Here is a 24,593-nt window from a genome sequence, read left to right as displayed (position 1 = left end):
AGCAAACTAGATAACCACACCTGTGGCTGAGAAATCCCTACCCAGCATTAATTGAGCAAACCACTGACATTAAGATAAAACAAATGTTTAGCCTTGCTCTGGCAATGGCAGATGACTGAAGATCCCTTAAAATGGCCTGTACAGCCCTAACTGGTTTGGTTCAGTGGATGGAGCGTCGGCCTGCGGACTCAAGGGTCCCAGGTTCGATTCCGGTCAAGGGCACGTACCTTGGTTGCGGGAACATCCCCAGTGCAGGAGGCAGCTGATCAGTGTTTCTCTCTCATCGATGTTTCTAACTCTATCCCTCCCCCTTCCTCTCTGTAAAAAATCAATAAAATATATTTTTTTAAAAAATGGCCTGTACATACATGTACACCCCTTCAAAAATGTACAGCTAAGCCCAGCCAGTGTGGCTCAGTGGTTGAGCATCCACCCATGAATCAGGAACTTAACAGTTTGATTCCTGGTCAGGGCACACTCCCAGGTTGCTGGCTTGATCCCCAGTAGGGGAGGCGTGCAGGAGGCAGCCAATCAATGATTCTCTCTCATCAATGATTCTCTCTCATCATTGATGTTTCTATCTCTCTCTGAAATCAATAAAAACATATTTTTTTAAAAATGTACACCTAAGCCGAAACCGGTTTGGCTCAGTGGATGGAGCGTCGGCCTGCGGACTGAAAGGTCCCAGGTTCGATTCCGGTCAAGGGCATGTGCCTGGGTTGCCGGCACATCCCCACTGGGAGATGTGCAGGAGGCGGCTGATCGATGTTTCTCTCTCATCGATGTTTCTGACTATCTCCCTTCCTCTCCGTGAAAAATCAATAAAATATATTAAAAAAAAAAAATGTACACCTAAGCACATGATCTCCCTCTCTGGGAGACTCTCCCTCTCTGGGAACATGCTGCATACAAGAAGACAACACTCAAGTAGAGAACACTCTCTTAGTAATAAAGAACCACGAATTTTCAACACAGGCTGACAAGTCACTTACCTCAGGCAGGGGACAGCAGAACTGATGAACTGTGTGCATAACATCCAAGAGCATATTGTGTCCAATAATAAGTTTTCCCTAAAGAAAGTCAAGGTTAGGAAAAAGACTTCCCGGTACAAAATTATAGTGGGGCTGGAGAGTGAAAACCTATGAGGATTTTCTACTAAACTTATTTTACCACATTAAAAAAGTCATAAATATGTGCAAATAAGAAAATTAGGGTTGGCTTCATTCTTTTTCAATTTTGGAGTGTTAAATATAGAATGCAAAATAAAAGTTCCAAATGGTTTTGATTTCATTGATCTTCTTTTCTAATTTTTATTAATCTGGCCACCCACAAGAATCAGGAGTACTAAATTTTGATTGAAGGGCTCAAGTTAAAAAGGTAAAATCTGAAAACACTCAAACTCCAAATACCTACTTTAGAATTGTGTTCTTTAAGACAACTCATTTATTTTTAAAAGATACGTAACAATGCTAAAAGATAAAAATGACTTTCTCATTATAATAAACGAAATGAATTTTCATTTTCTTTACCATTTGTGTCAAAATTCATGGGCATGTTCTTAAATACCATTTTCAGTAAAATCACTGTTTTTCAACCAACTGAAGTACAATATGTATGCTATAAGTTCACTCCATTTTGATAAAAATTAAACTACCAAAATGGAATATCAACTTAGAGCAGCGGTTCTCAACCTGTGGGTCGCGACCCCTTTGGGAGTCGAACGACCCTTTCACAGGGGTCGCCTAAATACATCCTGCATATCAGGTATTTACATTACAATTCATAACAGTAGCAAAATTACAGTTATGAAGTAGCAATGAAAATAATTTTATGGTTGGGGGTCACAACATGAGGAACTGTTTTAAAGGGTCACGGCATTAGGAAGGTTGAGAACCACTGACTTAGAGTTAGCTAGCCGGTGACACTATCCTATATAATCCTATATAAGAAAGAGCTAATATGCTAATTAGACCAGACGGCGGAACTACCTTCAGGAATGACCGGTGGGCAGGGCCACGGGGCCACAAGGCAGCTGGGGCCGCGAGGACCGAGCCCCTTGCACAAACTCGTGCACTGGGCCTCTAGTTTTTAACATAAAGCATCAGGTCACTACAATGTAGCTTTTTACTATGTCCCAGTGGACCTTCAGAGTAACACTCCTTGACTCATAGGGCTAAACATAATTATTTGAAATAAATAATTCTATATAACATTTCCCAAATCTAACAGACAAGCTGTCCTTTAGGCTCAGTGTTTCTGCACATTCAGAATACCTAATTCAATGCTGAAATATCAAGTATTGATTGAAACTATAGAAAAGATGTAGAGGAAATCCAATATGGAATACTAACACTAATAAAACCTAATTATATTATAAATGAATACCTAACTATATTATAAATGAAGGAGGCTGAGAAGAAAAGAACTACAAAAACGGTATTGTGACTAGATGTCACAGTTGGTACAAGTTGAAAAACAATCCTATATACTAAAAGCATAGTATGCAAATTGTCCCCTTAACAGAGAATTTGTCTAGGAGTTCGAACAGGGGGCAGGGCCAGCCGGGGGAAGGGAGGGAGTACCCAGCCAGTAGTCACTAGGGACTCTAACAGTGCACGAATTTCGTGCACTGGGCCTCTAGTATAAACAATAAAAATACTATATTTTAATCTGCAGGATAAATGTATTTCCTTGAGTCCATACTCATACATTTTTAAAATTATTAAATAAACAGGGGAGAAGGGATAGCTCTTCCTTATAAAAGAATTCCAAGAACAAATGTAGAAAGAGGAAAATACAAACTCGCCATACAACATCAGAGTAATAATGGCCGCAGGTAAGATCCACTGATAGATGCTGTATTAGTGGGCAAAAGTTTGAGAAAAAAACAAATTTTCATAGGCTCAAATATCTCCCCCGAGATATTTATTAACCACAAAGGGAAAAGTAATAACTTCACAGTGTTAACAGACACCACCTTAAGCAAGTGATTAAGGTCAACATTTTGAACCACCATTTCAGCGGTATTCTTGTATAAACTGTATATCCTCAGTCCAATCATACAAAAGATCAGATAAATCCAACTGAGGAACATTTGACAAAATGCAAGCAATACTGTTTAAAAATATCAAACTTACAGACTGCAGAAGACTAAGGAGAAATAACAAGTAAATGTAATGTGGGATCCTAGATAAAATCATCAACAGAAAAAATACTTAGTGGAAAAACTGATGAAATTCAAATAAGGTCTACAGTTTAATTCATAATATTGTGCTAATGATACTTTCCTGGTTCTGATAACTGTATGGCTATATAAGATGTTGACATTAGGGGTAGGTAGGTGAGGAACACATGGAAACTCTGTACTATTTTTGCAACTTTGCTGTAAGTGTAAAGTCAGTAAAATATAGTTTTTAAAACTACAGAAAACATAGATTTACTACAAAGATGACAGGAAAAGAACTTGGTGTGACATAAATATTTAAGAGTATTTACTGTTCACTAGCTTTACAGAGCTTAACTTAAAATGTTAGCATTTTTAAGATATGTAACTTTTAAATTTTAAACTTCTGCATCACTAATAAATAGGGCTTTTTTTTCATAGTATGGTTTGTGACATAAACTACCAAAGGTCAGCAACATACTATGAATTATTCTGTGGAAGACAAGAGAGGAAACATAGAAACACAGCAAGATACGGTATCTGAATTTGTACAAGGTGAACACATGTCCCAGCTAACTAAACTATAATGGTGGCTACAAGAGAACTCAAAGCCTACTGATGTCCCACATCCCTGTTCTTTAGGGTCAGCCTCAGTCAAGCCAACTACAGTGGGGCCTTGACTTACGAGTTTAATTCGTTCTGAGACCGAGCTCGTTAAGGAGCTCATGAAGGAGCTCGTTAACTCAAATTACTCTATCAACTCAATGCAAAAAAATCGGCAGAGAGACAGCTGGTATCTCAAAAAACTCGTTAGTCGGGACACTCTTAAGTGAAGGCCCCACTATACTTATCTAAAGTCTGCTGGCTAAGTGTGTATAATGTAAGCAAATGTGACCAGAAACTCTGCTTTTATAGACACCTGTGATCTTAGCCACTTCTGAAGAGACTCCCATCTTTCCCTCCAGGCTCATCCAACTTACTCTTCCATTCTGATTATCTTGCTTACTTTAGAGAAGGAGCTCCTAGGAGCCAGCCCTCTTCTGTAATTTCTATTTACCCCAAGTTAAAGACAGGGGTGTGCCTCCTCTCAAGCACTCCTGTTTTGACAAATCTATACCTGCTGGTGAGACAGCCATGGAACTCTGAGAGGGTCTCTACGGCCTTAAAGCTTCTGATGCAAAGCTCAACATCTTAGGGACAAGACGAATCCTTTTCAGGGAAATGAATCCTTCTCCCAAGGCCAACTACTCAAGGAAAGAAGTGAAATTTAGCATCCAAGCAAGCAGTCTGACTTGGATATGTAATTCATAAAACTGCCAGCAGCATGATCCAGCTTATCTATTCAACATGTGGATGCCTCTTTTCCAAAACGACTTAGAAAACAAGAAAAAATGTCTACCATATATAGCACAGAACCCTCTAGCACAGTGGTTCTCAACCTTCCTAATGCCGCGACCCTTTAATACAGTTCCTCATCTTGTGGTGACCCCCAACCATAAAATTATTTTCATTACTACTTCATAACTGTAATTTTGTTACTGTTATAAATCATAATGTAAATATCTGATAAGCAGGATGTATTTTCATTGTTACAAATTGAACATAATTAAAGCATAGTGATTAATCACAAAAACAATATGTATTATGTATGTGTTTTCTGATGGTCTTAGGCAACACCTGTGAAAGGGTCGTTCGACCCCCAAAGGAGTTGCGACCGACAGGTCGAGAACCGCTGCTCTAGCACATTTACACAAATGGTAAACACATTTTTAAAATATCAAATATTATTTAGGCTATCCGATATAAGATTCCATTAGTTATGTAGAATAACTCAACACAGACAATTATTTTTCATCCTCTAGATCAGCGGTTCTCCACCTGTGGGTTTCGACCCCATTGGGGGTTGAATGACCCTTTCACAGGGGTCGCCTAAGACCATCAGAAAACACATATATAATTACATATTGCTTTTGTAATTAATCACTATGCTTTAATTATGTTCAATTAGTAACAATGAAAATACATCCTGCATATCAGATATTTACATTACGATTCATAACAGTAGCAAAATTACAGTTATGAAGTAGCAACGAAAATAATTTTATGGTTGGGGGTCACCACAAGATGAGGAACTGTATTAAAGGGTCGCGGCATTAGGAAGGTTGAGAACCACTGCTCTAGATTCTTCTAATTAAGGGGAAAAACACCTTCAAACACCTAATTGTTTCACCCTATGTTCCTTATTTTTTTATCCTACTTATTGGTTTTTAAAAATCCTATATAATAAAGAGGGAATATGCTAATTGACCATCATGCCCTCACAAGATGGCAGCGCCCACAGCCACAAGATGGTGGCACCCAGTCCCCTCAACCCCACCAAGGGCCTCGAGTCCTCCTGCACCCCCCACTGACTGAGGCTCAGGCAAGCAAGGCCAGCCGAGGCACAGGCAAACCTCAGATGGTGGCTGCCCAGCCGCCCAGGACTAGCCCGAGGCACAGGCAAGCCTCGGATTTTTATGAAATTTTTATAGTACAGCATTCTGAAAACAGCATTCTTAAAAACCCAACCACCCATGGTCAGCCTGAGGCTCAGGTAACCAGGGCCGGCCGAGGCTTGCGCTGCCAGCAGTGGCAGCAGCAGAGGTGTGATGGGGGCGTCACCTTCCCCTGATCGCCGGGTCATCTCCTGCCCCTGAGGGCTCCCGGACTGTGAGAGGGGGCAGGCCAGGCGGAGGAACGCTCCCCCTACCGGGCCTCTAGTAATAAATATTGGTTTCATGTAGCCATATAAGGACCTCATAGTATAATCCTCCTATGCATTTTATAAGAAAAGTTTTCTGAAAAAATGCTTTGGATTAAAAAATGGTGACAGCAATTATGTCAAATCAAGCATATCATAACAACAATCTACCTTTATGAAGTTCTAACTTTTTCCTCCATACTAGGTAAACACTCTAAATGTAACCAAATGATTAATTTGCAATGATAACTAGGCATTTCACCTTCTATATTATGTTCTAGAACAGGGGTGGGCAAACTTTTTGACTCGAGGGCCACAATGGGTTCTTAAACTGGACCGGAGGGCCGGAACAAAAGCATGGATGGAGTGTTTGTGTGAACTAATATAAATTCAAAGTAAACATCATTACATAAAAGGGTACGGTCTTTTTTTTTTTTTTTAGTGTTATTCATTTCAAACGGGCCGGATCCAGCCCGAGGGCCGTAGTTTGCCCACAGCTGTTCTAGAATCTAGTTACAAAAAGTCCAGTTCACTTACCGAATTAGCAATGGCATGAATGACTCTAGAAAATCCCACAGCATCATTCAGTTCTTCCTAATTTAAAACAAACAAACAAAAAATTACTCACTTAGTATATTCCTATATTTGCATGGGTTAAACCCTGGCCCAAAAAAGCACTGAAATTTTATAGTGAGTTAGCTTTAGTTTCACCTGCTTTGCATCTATCATCCCTAACAATAGCATCTGAAATGATTTATGCTATTCCTTTATTCTGTTTTAGAAAGTGGAATGAGCAGGTGGCCAATTATTCATTAGTTACTAAAATAACAGTGCCTAGGGCCTACCATCACTTCACATCACTTGTTGCATTTTCCAAGTCTATCAAGCCATCTTAAAAACACAAACTTTTAAAAGCTGCCACCTGCTGGCCAAATTCAATACTGCATTAAATTTTTAGGACATCCATCCAGCAGTCAACAGATCAAAACAGCATTCCCATAATCCTTTTTTTAAAATGTTTTTATTGATTTCAGAGAGAGGAGGGGAGAGGGAGGGAAACATCAATGATGAGAGAAAAATCACTGATTGGCTACTTTCTGCACACCCCCTACTGGGGATCGAGCTGGCAAGCCCGGCATGTGCCCTGACCTGGAATCTAACTGTGACCTCCAGGTTCATGGGTCGATGCTTAACCATTGGCCAGGCTCTCATTTCTTGATTTTGTTCCTTGTCGAAAGCATTTTTATAAAATTTTTATAGTATAGCATTCTGAAACTCATCCCCACTCAGTTTCTTCTTTCCTATTTCCTTCCCAACAGTGTTTAACCCTTTGAGTGCCAACCAATATCCTAGGAACTACGCTAAAATTGCCAAGGCATTTTTGCTGATTTTACAGCAGTTTAGGAAAAAAATTATGAATCGCAAGTAAATGAAGTTACATATTCAAAAACTTAAGGAAACTTTACTACATTGACATATTTAGTGATATCATCATCACTAATAAAAGCAGACTTAGAACTGGGCGCCATTTCGAAACTTTGATAGTGCTCCTGGCACTTTTGGCGAAAGACAGGAGGAGCGCAATCGCGCTCCCCGACACTCTAGGGATTAAATAGGCTCCATTTCTCTCCTATCTTAAAACCCCTTCCTTAACTCTAAGCTCCATGCAACTTCTTACTCTCCCTTCTTCTTATCTCTTTACATATAAATTACTTTAAAGACTTTCCTCCACTAACTAGCTCCAGTTTAACTCCCAGGTACTTGCAGCCTTCTACTCTCTGGCATCACCTCAATGAAATTGCTCACCTCTTTAAATGACTCCCAAAGGTAACTAGTTTACTAGTAAGGAGGTGGAGAAATTGGAACACTTGTGACCTGTTGGTGGGAATGTAAAGTGGTATAGTCACTATGGAAGACAATATGGCAGTTCCTCAAAAAATTAAACATAGAATTTCCATTTGATCCAAAAATTCCACTTCTGGGTATATACACCAAAGGACTCGTCCAGCCGGTGTGGTTCAGTGGTTGAGCATCGACCTGTGAACCAGTAGGTAAGGGTTCAATTCCTAGCCAGGGGCACATGCCAAGGTGGGGGCTCAATCCCCAGTGAGCGGCATGAAGGAGGCAGCTGACCAATAAATCTCTCATCATTGCTGTTTCTAACTCTCTGTCCCTCTCCCTTCATCTGTGAAATCAATAAAAATATTTTTTTAATAAAAGAAAGCAAGAACTCAGAAATACTTGTACACCTATGTTCATAGTAGCATTATTCACAAGAACAAAAAGGTTGAAGCAACCCAAGTGTTCATCGACAAATGAATAAAGAAAATGTGATGAATAGATAAAGAAAATGTGGTATACAAATGCGATATTATTGAGCCTCAAAAAGAAAGGAATTCTGATATACACTATAAAACAGATGAACCTTGAGGACTTTATGCTAAGTGAAATAAGACAGTAATACTGTATAATTCCACTTATATGAGGTACCTAGAGTAGTCAAATTCAGAGACAGAAAGTACCTGGAGCTGGTAAGAGGGAGAAATGGGGAGTTATTGTTTAATGGGTACAGAATTTCAGTTTTGCAGGATGAAAAGACTTCTGGAGATGGATGTGCTGATGGTTACACAACAATCTGAATGTATGTAACACTATGGAATTGTACAATTAAAAATAGTTAAGGTGGTAAATTTTGTGTTATTTTACCACAATGAAAGTACAACATTTTTAAAGAATATTTTAAAAATAAAAACAATTCCCAAGACTAAACCCAATGACCACATCCTTACCCTTCTCTAGAGTATCAGCCACTGTTGAATCCCATTCTTCAAACACTCCCTTCCCTTGGCTGCTGTGTCACAATAATCTCCTGGTGCATTTTTCTACTTCCATCATTTAAATGCTGGTGGTCTTCAGAATCCTACATTAAGTCCTCTTCTCATTCCTCCTACACACTGTAGGTGCTCTAATCCAGTCCCAGTCTCTCTGCCAACAACAATCAAGTCTAGCCCTCACCTCTGTCCTATGCTCCAGAATGACAACTCTGCCTACAGGACACCTACCCTTGGATGTCCCAAAGACCCTGGTGACCCTACACATATCCAAATAGGCCACACAGGCAAAGGCGTGAGCTGCAAGTAATCTGCATCTTGGTGAAACATCCCAGGAAGAAAGGATGGGAGGCAGAAGCTTGCAAGGAGCTGCTAATATGCCATCTCCCACCCACCTCCCTCTCTGTCCCAGGAGGCTGAGATAGTTTCTCACTGCCTCCCAGATTCTGATGAGGCCTGGGACTTTCTGCCCCACCACCACCACCACCACCACCCTACCCTTGTCAGAAGAGAGTTGCAGAATATAAAAGCACTTGGCTGCAATCGAGAATTGGCTCCTTAATAATGAGGTATCCACAATTCATGTTACAGCTATCTGGCCCCTTTTTTTTTCAGTGTTGTCTTTTTGTGTGTGGAAACAAGGACCACGTGCAGCTGGCACCTTTGGCTGATCTTCCTTCTCTATGTAAGTAATAAAACATCTTAATCTAAAGATGGCTTGTTGTGTCTTTACTGGTTGAATCAGTCAGATGTGGCCCTATCTTACATATCTGTCAGTTTGACATGCACCCATACGCAAAAACCCTACTCCACCTGTGTCCCCCCCACCAACATCTGTCAGGCCAACTCCACGTAAGTGAACTGGCATCAGTCTACCCAGTTGCTCAAATGTCAAACTTGAGCATCAGCATCTTCCTTCTCTCTTCCTCTTTCACCACCCACATCCCATCACAAATTCCACTGATTCTACCTTCTAAATATCTCCAGATTTCATCTAAACTACTACTAACTATCCTATTCCAGATCACTGGTATCTCTTAGCTATGTTACTCCACAGCTTAATAGGCCGCCCTGCCTCTAGTCTTTCTCAAATCCATTCTCCAGATAGCAACTAAGATGATGTTCCAACAACACAAATATGGCCATAACACCCTAATCTGTCAAATCATATATTCTAAACTTTGTTGTAGTAAAACTAGAAACTTGCTTGAAATCAAGTATTAGTTAACAAGCAATGAAGACCAATGGGACATAATCCGAATGACAATCAAAAACACTTTTTTCAAGACTGCTTCATATAAGGGAAGATTGGTCAACTGTGTCAGACTCACTTTGTTGGCTATGTCTAAATACTTAAGTTCCCTTGTTCTATTCTAGATTTTCCTACCAATGCAATTAATCATTAAATTGAATACAACATATGTCTATAAATATAGAGAAAGTTATTTCCTGTGGGTGTCATTTCTCACCCAAAGGAAATGAATGTAACTCAATTACCTGTTCTTTAGCATGTTTCTGCTGCTCTCTTCTTTTGCGTTCTTCTTCATCTACTTTGCTGACAACTATGTATCGCTCTTTCTAAAAGACATAAAGCCAACATACAATTTTCTGGAAGCAACTTGACCCAAAAAATTCCCAATTCTGCTACCATGAGAAGTAATCCTTTTTATCACTTCATGTCTTTCATGGGCTAAAAACACTGAAAGGATTTTTAAATGCCACAAAAAGTTGAGTTAATGCATTACAAACCAAAATCCTTCTTCTGTGTTTCCATGAAAATTTCCCATGGTTTATTAATCCAACCCAACAGAAGTCAGTTAAAAGTACCAACAGCCCGCCCTAACTGGTTTGGCTCAGTGGATAGAGCATCGGCCTGCAGACTGAAAGGTCCCAGGTTCGATTCCGGTCAAGGGCATGTACCTTGGTTGCGGACACATCCCCAGTAGGGGGTGTGCAGGAGTCAGCTGATCGATGTTTCTCTCTCATCGATGTTTCTAACTCTCCATCCCTCCCCCTTCCTCTCTGTAAAAAAATCAATAAAATATATTTTAAAAAAAAGAAAAATATCAACAGCCCTAGCTGGCTTGGCTCAGTGGATAGAGCATTAGCCTGCAGACTGAAGGGTCCCAGGTTCGATTCTGGTCAAGGGCACATGCCAGGTGGTGGGCTCAATCCCCAGTAGGGGTGTGCAGGAGGCAGCCGATCAATGATTTCCTGTCATCATTGATGTTTCTATCTCTCTCTCCCTCTCCCTTCCTCTCTGAAATCAATAAAAATATATTTTAAAAAAAATAATCAACAGACTGTGAGAATAAGACACTTTTCAAGATAAACACTAAGAAATTACATTGCATCTAAACATGAATTTCTAAAGAGTTAGTTTTAAAATAAAGTTTCTACATCATTTTATGAACATAAAAAAATCCTGGATTTTCTAATAATTTGTCAGATACCATCTTCCCTCATATATTGCATTTTTTATCTATTAAACACATCATAAAACCTCCTATGTCTAAGTTTGAGATTTATCTTCTGGCAAGATTGTTTCTTAATTCACTATATATATATATATATATATATATATATATATATATATATAAAATAGCCTAAGCGACCATCACGAAAGGAAAACCAAATGACCAGTTCTATGACGTACAATGACCACCAGGGATGAGACGCTCAATGCAGGAGCTGCCCCCTGGTGGTCAGTGCACTCCCACAGCCAACCTCCCGTGCCCAGCCAACCTCCCACAGTCCCTCCCCCCAGCTGGCCGGCCCCAATCAGGACTGGACGAGATGGTCCCAATCAGCCCTGATTGCCTACCAGGCCAGAGAACCCCACCCGTGCACGAATTCACGCACCAGGCCTCTAGTCTTTTATATAATTTGACATCCAACTTCAGAGCAACAACTAAATTCTAAAATCCTAAAATTTGGCAAAGGGAACCCATCATCTACACACCATTACCCATCACAGTTCTGTCAGTACACCTTGGGGATACATGACAATACCTATGCATACAATTATGACCTAAATTCTAAACTTTCATTTTGCTTGTCCACATAACAGGAATGCTTTAATTAGAACATGTACTAACATTTGCATGCTTTCAAATTTACAAAGCCTGCTCACTCCCACTGGACCAGCATAAAAAGCATTACAGCCAAAACCGGTTTGGCTCAGTGGATAGAGCGTCGGCCTGCGGACTGAAAGGTCCCAGGTTCGATACCGGTAAAGGGCATGTACCTGGGTTGCGGGCACATCCTCAGTGGGAGATGTGCAGGAGGCGGCTGATCGATGTTTCTCTCTCATCAATGTTTCTAACTCTCTATCTCTCTCCCTTCCTCTCTGTAAAAAATCAATAAAATATATTTTTTAAAAAAGCATTACAAATCAGCATTATTACCATGCTCATGTACAAATGAGGAAAATGAGGCTTAAAACAGTTAAATGACTTGCTAAAGGTCACCCAACTCATAAATAGCAGGGCCAAGAAGAGAATTACAACTTTTGACATATCAATGTACCATTGCATGTGTTTATTAGCCCTGAATAACTTTTGAGGTTACCTTTTCAGTTTCTAAAGTCTCAACATGAATGCCTTTGGGATACCTAAAGAAAAGGAAGAACACATCACATCAGTAGAGGAGAAAATGACAGCAACCACCGTATTTTAAAAGCAACTATATGGCTATAATTTAATTAAATTATTAAATATGAAATAAGTATTACTATGATAAAACCTATTCAACAATTTTTCAGCTGCTAAATGTTCCTCTATTTTTGCTCTTAAACACACAGGAATGTATCTGATTTCAAATTGTTTTAGGGCTTAAGCATTTTCTGAAATGTCTTACATCACATAATACTGCCAACTCATTACCACATAGTCAAATCTTTCTCCCAAATATAATAATGCTTACTTCCTAATTGATTTTGAAGGTCTTTTTAGATTGTATGGGTACACACACAAAAGGTTTGATGTTAATAACCCTGTAGTTTGGCATGGTAGTTTGTACCAGCCAAGAAGAGGGATCTGGAACCCACATGAAGTAAGTTGCAAGGATAATATGAAAGAAAAGGAGCCTGATCAAAGGACAATGACCCATTCCTATTATGTTCAAAGTAAATTTCCAGTACACATGTCACTGACAAATTCTAATGGAAGAATAAGAACCCCAAACAAAGTCAAATGCAAACAGCAAATTGTCTAATACTGATGTGCAATTTTCGGGTTACAGATTCACTTGAAAACAAAATGAAACCAATGGAAACATCCCCAAACAAATACACACACAAAATTTTAGATAATATTTCAGAGGATTCACAGACCTCCTAAAACCCATCCATGATCTAGCCCAGGGGTGGGCAAACTTTTTGACTCGAGGGCCACAATGGGTTCTTAAACTGGACTGGAGGGCCGGAACAAGAGCATAGATGGAGTGTTTGTGTGAACTAATATAAATTAAAAGTAAACATCATTACATAAAAGGGTACGGTCTTTTTTTTTTTTAGTTTTATTCATTTCAAACGGGCCAGATCCGGCCCGCGGGCCGTAGTTTGCCCACGGCTGATCTAACCTCTGCTTTAGAAAAAGAATTAACAACGGCTGGTGTGGTTCAGTGGTTGAGCATCCATCTATGAACCAGGTCACGGTTCGATTCTGGTCAGAGCATATGGCTGGGTTGTGGGCTCAATCCCCAATGTGGGGTGTGCAGGAGGCAACCGATCAGTAATTCTCTCTCATCATTGATGTTTCTATCTCTCTCCCTCTCCCTTCCTCTCTGAAATCAATAAAAATATATTTTAAAAAAAGGATTCAGCTGAGTATTTCTTAAGTCTTAAAACCAAATTTTTATAGTATACTTACAAAGAACAAAAACACTACACTACCCAAAACTTAACAGACTAAAGTCAAAGTAATAATTAAAAGAAATTTTAAAAGGCTTTAAAGCATCTATTATAAAGCCCTGGCTGATGTTTCTCAATAGTTAGAACATCAGACCACACACTAAAGTCACAGGTTCGATTCCCCGTCAAGGGCACATAACTGGGTTGCACATGCATGTGGGAGGCAACCAATATATGTCTCTCTCTCACATTGATGTTTCTCTCTCTTTCTCCTCCTTCCTTCCTCCCTTCCACTCTCTCTAAAAATCAGCAGAAAAAATATCCTCAGGTGAGGATTAACAAAACACACACACACACACACAAAACCATAACATTGCCCTGACATGCTAGCTCAATTAGAGCATTGTCCCAATATGCCAAGGTTGCAGGTCCCCAGTCAGGACACATACAAGAAATCCAAGAAGCAACTAATGAGTGCATAAATAAGTGGAACAACAAATCAATGTTTTTCTCTCCCTCTCTCTAAAATCAATTTTAAAAAAATTTTAAAGCAATAACAAATAAAATTAATTAAGTGGGTATTCAACTTTAAGAAAACAGGGGGATATAGCCTGGCTGGTGTGGCTCAGTATTTGAGCATCAACCCATGAACCAGGTCACAGTTAGATTCCCGGTCAAAGCACATGCCTGGGTTTCAGACACAGTAAGGGGTATGGAGGAAGCAGCAGATTAATGATTCTCTCTCACACTGATGTTTCTATCTCTCTCCTCTTCTCCCTTCCTCTTTCTGAAATCAATAAGAACATATTTAACAAAAAAGAAAGAAAATAGGAGGAAGTAAAATAAAGTGCTACACAATAACTTAAAATGGTCAAATCACCAAGTACAGTAGAATTCTTTAAATTAAATGAGAGCTAAGAGATTATATTTCATTTTTAAATCCTGGGTCCCTCACAGAATTCTTACATATAATATAAACACTTACTTCCAGTTCAAAGTTTGATAAATTAGTTTTCTTTGGAACCTATAAAAACAAAAGAAAAGATATTGGTCTTGGCTTATTAAAAGAAAATCCTAATTGATCAAGCACTGGTAGGGAAAGATATTTAAGTTCTTTAAAAAACTTCAATAAAAGTAATAGGTAATATGCAAACAAAAATGGGCAGGATGCCCAGCAGACATGGCTCAGTGGTTGAACGTTGACCTATGAACCAGGGAGTCAGGGCACATGCCCAGGGTTTGGGCTCAATTCCCAATAGGAGGTGTGCAGGAGGCAGCTGATCAATATTTCTCTATCATCACTAATGTTTGTCTCTCCTTCTCCCTTCCTCTCTGAAATCAATAAAAAATATTTTTGAAAAAACGGGCAGGATGTTTGAGGTGTGAGGATTCCTCACCACTTGCCTTCCTCAAAGTGTTATTTAATATTATTATACTACCTTTAGAGAAGAGGTTGGAGTTCCTGTCTAACCAATGTTTTACTTCCTGTGGCTTATATAGAGTTAAGGTAGGCAGATGCACTTAAATACTTTTGTGAAGCTAGTCACAAAGGAAAAAGTATGATGTTTAAGTTACTGACTCTTTGAAACACTGATTTTTTTTACCACAAAAAAATTAAAAGCATAGAAGTAGTCTGCGAGTAAGTTGTTCTCTTCTGAAGCCTTTATAAATTAAGTACTCCTCGGACTAAAACAATTATGCCACTCAAGCATAACTTTAAACCAAAGTTCCACAATAGTTTTAGCCTCTCCAAGATGGGACAAAGCTTTCAGTGTCTCAATATACTATCACACCCACTATATTAATGTTAAAGTTAGTGCTTAAATCTTGGGAGTATGGCTACAATAAAAACACTATTTATGAAAGTGTTTTTTTGTTTTGTTTTGTCTTTTCTTTCCATTGCTCATTTTACTTATTTTGTTACTGTTGACAGTATTACAGATGTCCCCCAATTTTCCCCCCTTTTACTCCCTTCCTCCCAGGTCCTGCCCCACTCCAGGCCTTTACCACACCATTGTCTGTGTCCATTGGTTATGCATATAGTATGTATGTAATTTCTTCGGTTAATCTCCTCCCATCTCCCCCACCCCTCCCCTCTGAGGCATGTCAATCTGTTCCATGGCTCCATGCCTTTGGACCTATGTTGTTCACCAAGGCCAAATACAGCACATGTCAAAAATCATCTACCTTTCCCCAAAAAGATGTGAAAAGATTCAGGGCAACTAACCCCGTGCATGGGTCTAAGTCCAAGTTCTTATTTTCTTCACTCTGTAACAAATCTTCTATTTTCTCTCTGAGAAATTAAAATAAAAACATGAATGTCAATACCTTTAAGGGACAAAGTCATCAATAAGGCTTAAAGAAAAATAATTTATTCTGGCATATTCTTTATTGTTGTTCTCAATAAATTAATGACAACTCCTCAAGGCTACATCAATATAAATGATTTAAATTTTTACTTTTCTAGTAAAGCAGTTATACTGACGTGTAAACTAAAAAAGTCTAGACACTCCTTCAATGGCACATTGGCTTATCAGAAACTTCACTTTGAACAAAAAACACATGGACATGTTGCAAATATCTGGACGGGCCTGTTTCATTGCTCTGCCTTCAGAGGAACTAGGCAGTGGCTACCAGGCCTTTGCAGAAGGTCTTCACAGTGACATGACAAGTCTAAATATAGTAAACAGAATCCTATTTACAATGTGCTATTGTCACACAAATTCAGATATGCCGTAATTAAATCCTGCCAATCACAACATCACACCTCTGTGAGTACTATGTATGGGCAGCACAGGTTCAAGATGCAGATGTCAGTCCTGCCCCCAATACACATCACACAATGCACAGTTTTGGAACTTACACCACTTGGTCAATAAACTTCTTCTGATCCTCAGGAATCGTCACAGGACACTTGGATGTGTTAGGAGACACATATGATAGAGCTCCTGCACCATTGGACTGTAAACGTTTTTCATCATACTGCTCTCTTAACTGTCTTTCTTCTTCCTGATTTAAATATGGAATTCCTAAACATAGTTTTTAAGAAAAATGTATTAGTAGAAGTAACTTTAACATAAAAATTGTTTAACAAACCAAAGAGCCTAAAATATTCAAGAAAGACCATATTTAACTATATCTAAAAAAAATCAACAGAAAAAGCAAATGATTTTGAAATATGTTTTCTATTCATACACCCCAATTATTTATTCTTTTCAACAAATTTTTATTTGGCACTTAGACGTTATTCCAGGAAATGTATGAGGCACTAGGGAATGTAACAGTGAGCAAAGTAGATGCATCTTGCTGTGTAGTGAATAAAATGACTTTAGCCAGGATGATCAGAGAAGGCCACTATGATTGAGGCCCAAAGCATAAGAATGACTCAGATATGCAAAAAAAAGAAAGAGTATCTCCAGCAGGGAAGTAAATATAAATGTACTGAGGATGGACATGGCATGGACTTTTCCAAAATCAGCAAGGAAGCTGGTGTTGCCAGAACACAAACAGGAGAATGGCATGACACCAGACTGGAGAGAGGATGGAGCAAGGTTACAAGCCACAGTAAAAATTTATTATATTCTAAGAGCAATGGGATGCCAGTAGATTTTAAGCAAGATAATTAAATTACCTTCTTCATGTTTTAAAAAGATCACCTGAAATAGGGAAGTCAGAGATATAAGCAATTGTCCAGGGAAGAGATGATCACTTAGATCAGAGGTGAGTAAACATTTTCTTAGAGACAAATAGTAAATGTTTTAAGTTTGTGGGACATATGGGGGTATCTGCTGCAACTATTCAGCTCTGCTCTTGTGGCACGAAAAGAGTAATACACAATGAGTAAATGAATGGTTACAATCTTATTTACAAAACTAGAGGCCCGGTGCATGGCCTGCAGGGGTTGGGCCGAAACTGGCTCTCCAAAATCCCGAGAGGTCCTGGATTGCAAGAGGACCTCTTGTCAGGCCGAGGGACCCCACTGGTGCACGATTGGGGTGGGGAGGGACCGCAGGAGGGTTCCAGGGTGTGTCCAGCCCATCTCACCCACTCCCGATCAGCCAGACCCCAGCAGCAAGCTAACCTACCAGTCGGAGTGTCTGCCCCTTGGTGGTCAGTGTGCATCATAGCAACTGGTCGAACGGTTGAACAATCAGACACTTAGCATATTAGGCTTTTATTATATAGGACAGGCAGTGGGTCATAATTTGTACCCTGATTGAGACTATAAAAATGGGAAGAATAATTTTAGAGATACAAGAGACAAACCTGCTGATATACTGAAGATGAGGGATAAAGGAAAGAGCAAAATAAAAAATGATGCTATTAAATTTAAGCAATTAGAAGATGATAGTGCCACTTAATGAGGTGGAAGAAAACTAGGCAAATAGGTTTAAGGCTCCAAAGATGAAAACCAAAAGCTACCTCCTGGATATATGAAATCATCAAAGGGTACAGGTGAAAGGTGTTGAGAGAGAAATTTAGATATCATCAGGATAGGTGTGGTTTTAAAAGCCATGGGATACTAACAAACTTTGTAGAAAGAATGATGGAATTAGATCACATCTGTCAACAGATAACACTGCTGAGGTTATTGCCTACATTCATTATGGAAGAAACTGAACTTATCAAATTCAGTTCAAAGTTTAAGAAAATATAGACAGGAATGATGCAGTAGAGAAGAGAAAATAATTCAGAAAAAGAGAAGGGCAAACTGAAGGAGCCAGTGCTTGACAAGGAGACAGGAACTAGCCATTGACAGACACAGGAACTCCTCTTCACTGTAAAGAACAGAAGAAAGAAGCTGGGTCCAGACCTGGGTCTGGTGGTGAGAACTTGCAGCAGCTCTTCTCTGCTTTTTTCTGTTTTCAATGAGAGGCAGGGAGAGAAGTTTGGAGAAAGAGATTGTAAAAAAACAGAGAGCTGGAAAGGGAATTTCTAAGTCAATAAAATAGGATTTTTGAGCATGAATGTTTATTTGAAGCTTGTGATCATGAATTTAAAGTAACAAATTAGCTTAGATGTGCCATGTTTTCCAGCAATATTCAGATGTGCAGAAACAAAGAAGGTGGGCAGTCAGATCCAACCAGTGTTGAGACTTTGTTAGGCAAGTGCAATGGAGGGAGAGGGAAGGAAGGATATGATGGACCATGTGGATAAGGAGGGAAGTCAAGACAGGAGAGTGGAATAGGAGAGTGGAAGGATATTGATAGTGAAAACGCAATGGAGGTCAACAGATTGCTGAAATAAGGTACTGGAGTAAGTGAATGAGAAGAACAGGAGGTAGTGCTCTCAACAAGAAATGTTGGGAGTGGGTGATGAGCCCATGATGCTACCAAGGGAGGTAGAGGCAAGGACTACTGACCACCTGATCAAGAAACCGTAAGACAGAGCATTTGCTGGTCATCCTTGTGGATGCAGAATTCACCCAGAATGAGGAGAGAGGTAGGAGTGGAAAGACAATGAGCCAAAGCCAAAGTTGTTAGTCAATGCTATGCCCAGGAAATCAGCAGAAAGAGGGGTGGCAGAACTGGGCGACAGTCCTGAAAAAAAAACTGTAGCTCCTGAGAAGAGAGAATTCAAGTGGTTTGAAAGTGGCATGGGGAAGCAAGGATACCTACTACTGCCGGGCTGAAGGTATAAAAAGAGAGCTGGGAAAAACCACCTTTGTTTGATGCTTCAGGGAGAACATTAACAAAGAGTCATCTGGTTCCGTTTCATAAAAGGAAGTCAATACACTTCTGACAAAGCTACCAAGAGAAACGGGCCTGGCATTTATAAAGTGTGACTGGAAAGATTTGATAAGGAAGAGAAGTGAAGGTCTATATCAGATTTAGAATACCAACAACAGCATGAAGATAAGAATCCTGGTAATAATAATGACCTGGAGGTCCTGAACCATCTGTGACTAAAATATTCCAAATATTCTGACTATAAAACAATAATAAGAGACACACTCTAATTTGGCTGTTTCTCTCCTTTTATGAAAATAAAACCATCAGGCTGGAAACTATACTACATCCATATGAGTCTGGTTAAAGTAATTCCTTCAAAAGAATTTTGTTCTTATTCCAATATAGTGTTCTAACTACATTTGGAACTTGTATTTTATAATGACTTTCAGTATCAAGTGTGAGCCAAAAGAAAAAAAAAAATTATTTTACATACCCAAATTGTGTTACCCAGTTGGTTTACCCACTATGTTAAGCAGTTTGGTCTCTAAAACTTTTTAATATTTCCAAAAATCAAAATCACCAATAGAAATTATAATACAGCACTACTGAAGCAATTAAAAAACAACATATCAAAAACAGCTACAGCCAGCACCGGTTTGGCTCAGTGGATAGAGCGTCGGCTTGCGGACTCAAGGGTCCCGGGTTCAGTTCCGGTCAAGGGCATGTACGTTGGTTGCGGGCACATCCCCAGTAGGAGGTGTGCAGGAGGCAGCTTATTGATGTTTCTAACTCTCTATTCCTCTCCCTTCCTCTCTGTAAAAAATCAATAAAATATATTTAAAAAAAAACAAAACACAGCTCCAGAGACAGAGAAACATCAATCAGACCTTCAAACCTCAGAGGGAAGGTAGGGGAGGGTGGGAGTAAGGGGGAGAGATCAACCAAAGGACTTGTATGCATGCACATAAGCATAACCAATGGACACAGACACCAGGGGGATGAGGGCATGAGTGTGTGTGTGGCGGGGGAAGGGGGGGAGAGACAATGGCAATGGGGGGATAAGGCACATATGTAATACCTTAATCAATAAAGAAAGAAAAAAAAAACATAGCATGAGTTCCAAAGGCCTCCCAGGAAGACCACACTGAGAGGAAGTAAATTTATTCGAAGTCTATGTTCTAGTACTTTCGGTAAAAAAATCTCCTTCCTCACCTTACTCAATAATTCTACATTCACCCTGGAAAAGAATACAATCTAGGAAAATAATTACAGTAAAAGCAGTTATTGACCTTACCAGCAGCAGGTGCTTAATAATGCTGATAAAAACCAAAGGTTTTCCAAACACTGTTCGGGAAATGAATGGAGGAAGAAAAGACACTCTTGTATGCTCTAATATCAGACATGCACTCATTAGATATTTAATGGTCACTTCCCCCTGATGAAGAAGAGGAATCATGCTATGCACCAAGAGCATGGAATGAGACACAGTCCCTTTCCTCAGAGTGGTCAGCAGCCTATCACACCAGCAAGTTAGCCATCATGATAGTACATGATAGACTTTTTTTTCTCCCATGAGAAATAGAGAAACCATCTCTAATTATAAAACAAACACCAATAGGAAAAGGGAGTTTTTCATTACAGGATTACTAAAATACAGCTACTTTTTAAAGTACTACACCATACCACTTGTCTCACTGAAAGGTAACAGGAAAGCATTCCCCACCGATTTTAGATAAGTCACACAGAATAAATTATGAATAACTATGTCATACTATGTTATTAACTATGTATAAGTAGTCAATTCATAGAATAAACTATGAGTAAGCTCTACTCATAAAATCAGGAGATTGAGAGGCTTCATTAGAGCCAGTAAAGTAGTGTCTACTCTCCTGTTCAGTTCATGCTTAACTAGGTTTAGGGGGGGAAAGGCACAATAAAAGTTTCAAAAACTTGCCCTGGCCGTAGTTAGAGCATCGACCCAGGGCCAGAAGGGTGACGAGTTCAATTCCTGGTCAAGGACACATATTTCAGTTGCAGGTTCCCTAGCCGCAGTAGAGGCCCAATCAATGTGTCTCTCTCACATTAATTCCTCTCTCTCTCTCTCTCTCTCTCTCTCTCTCTCTCTCTCTCTCTCTCTCTCTCTCTCTCCCCCTCCTTCCTCCCTTTCACTCTCTCTGGAAATCGATGGGAAAAATATCCTCAGGTAAGGATTAAAAAATAAACAAACAAACAAACAAACAAACAAATAAATAAATAAAAACTGTAAGCTTAAGAAACCAGGAAAACTAGTGGTATAATTTTTTTAAATATATTTAATTGATTTTTTTACAGAGAGGAAGGGAGAGGGATAGAGAGTTAGAAACATCAATGAGAAACACCCATCAGCTGCCTCCTGCACACCCCCAACTGGGGATGTGCCCGCAACCAAGGTACATACCCTTGACCGGAATCGAACCTGGGACCCTTCAGTCTGCAGGCCGGCGCTCTAACCACTGAGCCAAACTGGTTAGGGTGGTATAATTTTTTTTTAAGTTAAAAAAAAAAACTTTTTTAAAACTATGTGATATACTGGAAATCTGAGATTCTGTATCAGAAAGCAAGCACAAAAAGATAATTCTCAACCAAATCCACATTTTCAAGTTCTAAAGATAAGTCACAGATAATCTTACCATTGCGGAAAACTTTATTGAAATCAAATCCTTGGCTTGCTAAAAAGTCAATGCTTGAGCTCTGAAACAAGAGTAAACAAGACATACATTTCAGTGATTTTAATGTCAGGTATGTAAACAGAAGTGGGGAAGTAACTCAGGTGAGTAAACATAGGCAACCAGGCAAGGAAACATGTCAAAAGTCAGAAGTCAAGGGATTTCTACTCCCAGGCTGCCAAACAATCCATTAATTGACTTAAACTATCCAGGCTCTGCTCCTTTATAACTTACTAGTGTCCCAGTGCACAGATTCATGCACATTGAAAGGAAATTAATTAGAAGAAATACTTTAATATCATTATTCACCCTTTCTCTATAATAGAAGTCACCACAGCTCAGCATTAAACCAGATTCAGGGCCATCAGTGCCCAAGCAACAACATAACCCATGGCCGAAGGTAGAATGGCATGATCCCGGAAGGAATCGAGCTCCCTCCTCTCTGGTTCCAGAGTGTGTCACCGGAGAAACATTGCTGCCAAGTCACCACAGTTCGACAGCTCCTGCATTGAGCGCCTGCTCCCTGGTGGTCAGTGTGTGTCATATGTACCGGCCAGTTGGACGCTCTGACAGTCGCTTAGCCTTTTATCTACATACTAGAGGCCCAGTGCACAAAAATTTGTGCACTCGGGGGTCTCTCAGCCCGGCCTGTGCCCTTTCGCAGTTTGGGACCCCTCGGGCGTGACCACTTGCTGGCTTAGGCCTGCTCCCCGGGGGATTGGGTCTAAGATGGCAATCAGACATTCCTCTGGCAGCCCAGCAGCCCTCGGGGGATGTCCACTTGCCAGCGGGGAGCAGACCTAAGCTGCAGTCAGACATCCCTAGCGCTGCTGAGGAGGCAGGAGAGGCTCCCACCACCACTGCTGTACTGGCAGCCATCAGCCTGGCTTGTAGCTGAGCAGAGCTCCCCCGTGAGAGCACACTGACCACCAGAGGGCAGCTCCAGCATTGAGCATCTGCCCCCTGGTGGTCAGTGTGTGACATAGTGATCAGTCATTCCCAGTCTTTCTGCTGTTAGGGTCAGTTTGCATATTACCCTTTTACTATATAGGATAGAGGCCTGGTGCACAGGTGGGGGCCGGCTGGTTTGCTCTGAAGGGTGTCCTGGATCAGGGTGGGGATCCTGCTTGGGTGCCTGGCCAGCCTGGGTGAGGGGCTGATGGCTGTTTGCAGCTGGTCACATCCCCTTCAGGGTGGGGGTCCCGCTTCGGTGTCTGGCCAGCCTGGATGAGGGGATGGTGGCTGTTTGCAGCTGGTCACACCCCCTTCAGGGTAGGGGTCCCCACTGGGGTGCCTGGCCAGTCTGGGTGAGGGGCTGAGGGCCATTTTCAGGCTGGCGGGTGACTGAAGCTCCCAGCCTCTTCTTTTTCTTTTAATTCTGGGATTTATTTACCTTCTATAGCTGTCACTGGAGCTGAGAGCTGGCTCCAGCTCTGAGGCCATGGCTGGTTGAAAGCAGGTATCTGGATTTGTTTAGCTTCTATAATTGAAACTCTGTTACCATCACTGGCGCTCTAAGCTCTGAGCCCACTGCGGCTGAAAGCAGGTACCTGGGGTTTGTTTAGCTTCTATAATTGCAAAATTGTTGCACCCGGAGCTCAGAGCTGGGCTGAGGCAGGCGGGGAACCTTAGCTTCCTCCATCACTGGAGCAAGCAAGCCTCATGTTCGCTTCAGCTGCGTGGCTGCCGGCCGCCATCTTTGTTGGCAGTTAATTTGCATATCCTGCTGATTAGCCCATGGGAAGCGTAGCGGAGGTATGGTTAATTACCATGTTTGTCTATTATTAGATAGGATAAAACAAATATTCTTTGTTTCACAATATTTAAGAAAACTACTTGGTGAACATATATACGCCAATAGGCAGAAAACTCCTGATCACTGTACTAAGAGACTATAAGTAGAAATAAAATATATTTATACTATCTCACCCCAGGTTCAACTTTAAGGTAGCTCAAATGTGCAGGTTATAAGACATCACTATCCACTTCAAATTACCATTGAGATTCTGAAAACCCAAAATCTAGACTGGATGTTCTTTACATTCAAAATCAAAATAGATAAAAATTCCCAGTAACAAGATATTCAACAAACATCTGAAACCTAGGGTGAGTTGAAATATTTAAGTAAATTTAAATAAAAACATTAAATAATATTATACAATGTACATAAGAATGGCAGAAATCACAAAGTTCTTACTCAAACTGACTGAAGAGTAGGAATCATTACTGTAGCTACTCTTATTTTATTCCTGTCTTAAGTCTAAATTGAAAGGGCAATGCAATTGAATCATTTTAATCTGATCCCTCACAGAACTACCTTTCCTGAACTGTACTTTGACATTGTACCCTCAGTCCGACTGTCTTACTGTCCCATTAAATGCATTACAGTATTTACTTGAGAGATATGGTTAAAGACTAGGCTTTCTACACTAATGATTTCTTTATGATAATGGAAGAAGAAATGTTCTGAGGTCTCTAATTTGAGAAAAGCCAAATTTCTCTTGATCCTGGTTTGTTTAGATCCTATGGCCACAAATTGTGTGTTTCCCCTTTTCTTAGCTGGTAGGAAGCTCAGAGACAAAGAGTGGAAACATTCTTTGTCACAAATTCTGTGTCCTAATCATACCATA

At 40.1% G+C, this 24,593-nt stretch overlaps 1 protein-coding gene across 5 annotated transcripts in view; it reads right to left on the bottom strand.

Annotated features, from left to right (window-relative positions):
* Nucleotides 1–24,593, bottom strand: part of PARN (poly(A)-specific ribonuclease) — a 172,641-nt gene that overhangs the window by 141,532 nt on the left and 6,516 nt on the right. For 4 of the 5 annotated variants that reach the window (XM_036308969.1, XM_036308967.1, XM_036308965.1 and 1 more), the window contains exons 6-13: nucleotides 21,928–21,988; nucleotides 16,450–16,615; nucleotides 15,814–15,879; nucleotides 14,572–14,610; nucleotides 12,305–12,347; nucleotides 10,232–10,312; nucleotides 6,441–6,497; nucleotides 993–1,070 (exon numbers count right to left, since the gene is read on the bottom strand). In XM_036308969.1, coding sequence (XP_036164862.1) covers nucleotides 993–1,070; nucleotides 6,441–6,497; nucleotides 10,232–10,312; nucleotides 12,305–12,347; nucleotides 14,572–14,610; nucleotides 15,814–15,879; nucleotides 16,450–16,615; nucleotides 21,928–21,988 — 591 coding nt within the window. The remainder of the gene's footprint in view (nucleotides 1–992; nucleotides 1,071–6,440; nucleotides 6,498–10,231; nucleotides 10,313–12,304; nucleotides 12,348–14,571; nucleotides 14,611–15,813; nucleotides 15,880–16,449; nucleotides 16,616–21,927; nucleotides 21,989–24,593) is intronic. The other variant, XM_036308968.1, reaches the window with a different exon arrangement.

Source organism: Myotis myotis, unplaced genomic scaffold (assembly GCF_014108235.1).
Source record: "Myotis myotis isolate mMyoMyo1 unplaced genomic scaffold, mMyoMyo1.p scaffold_m19_p_5, whole genome shotgun sequence".
In the NCBI taxonomy this organism is placed as follows: domain Eukaryota; kingdom Metazoa; phylum Chordata; class Mammalia; order Chiroptera; family Vespertilionidae; genus Myotis; species Myotis myotis.
This window is presented reverse-complemented; position numbering and strand designations above follow the sequence as displayed.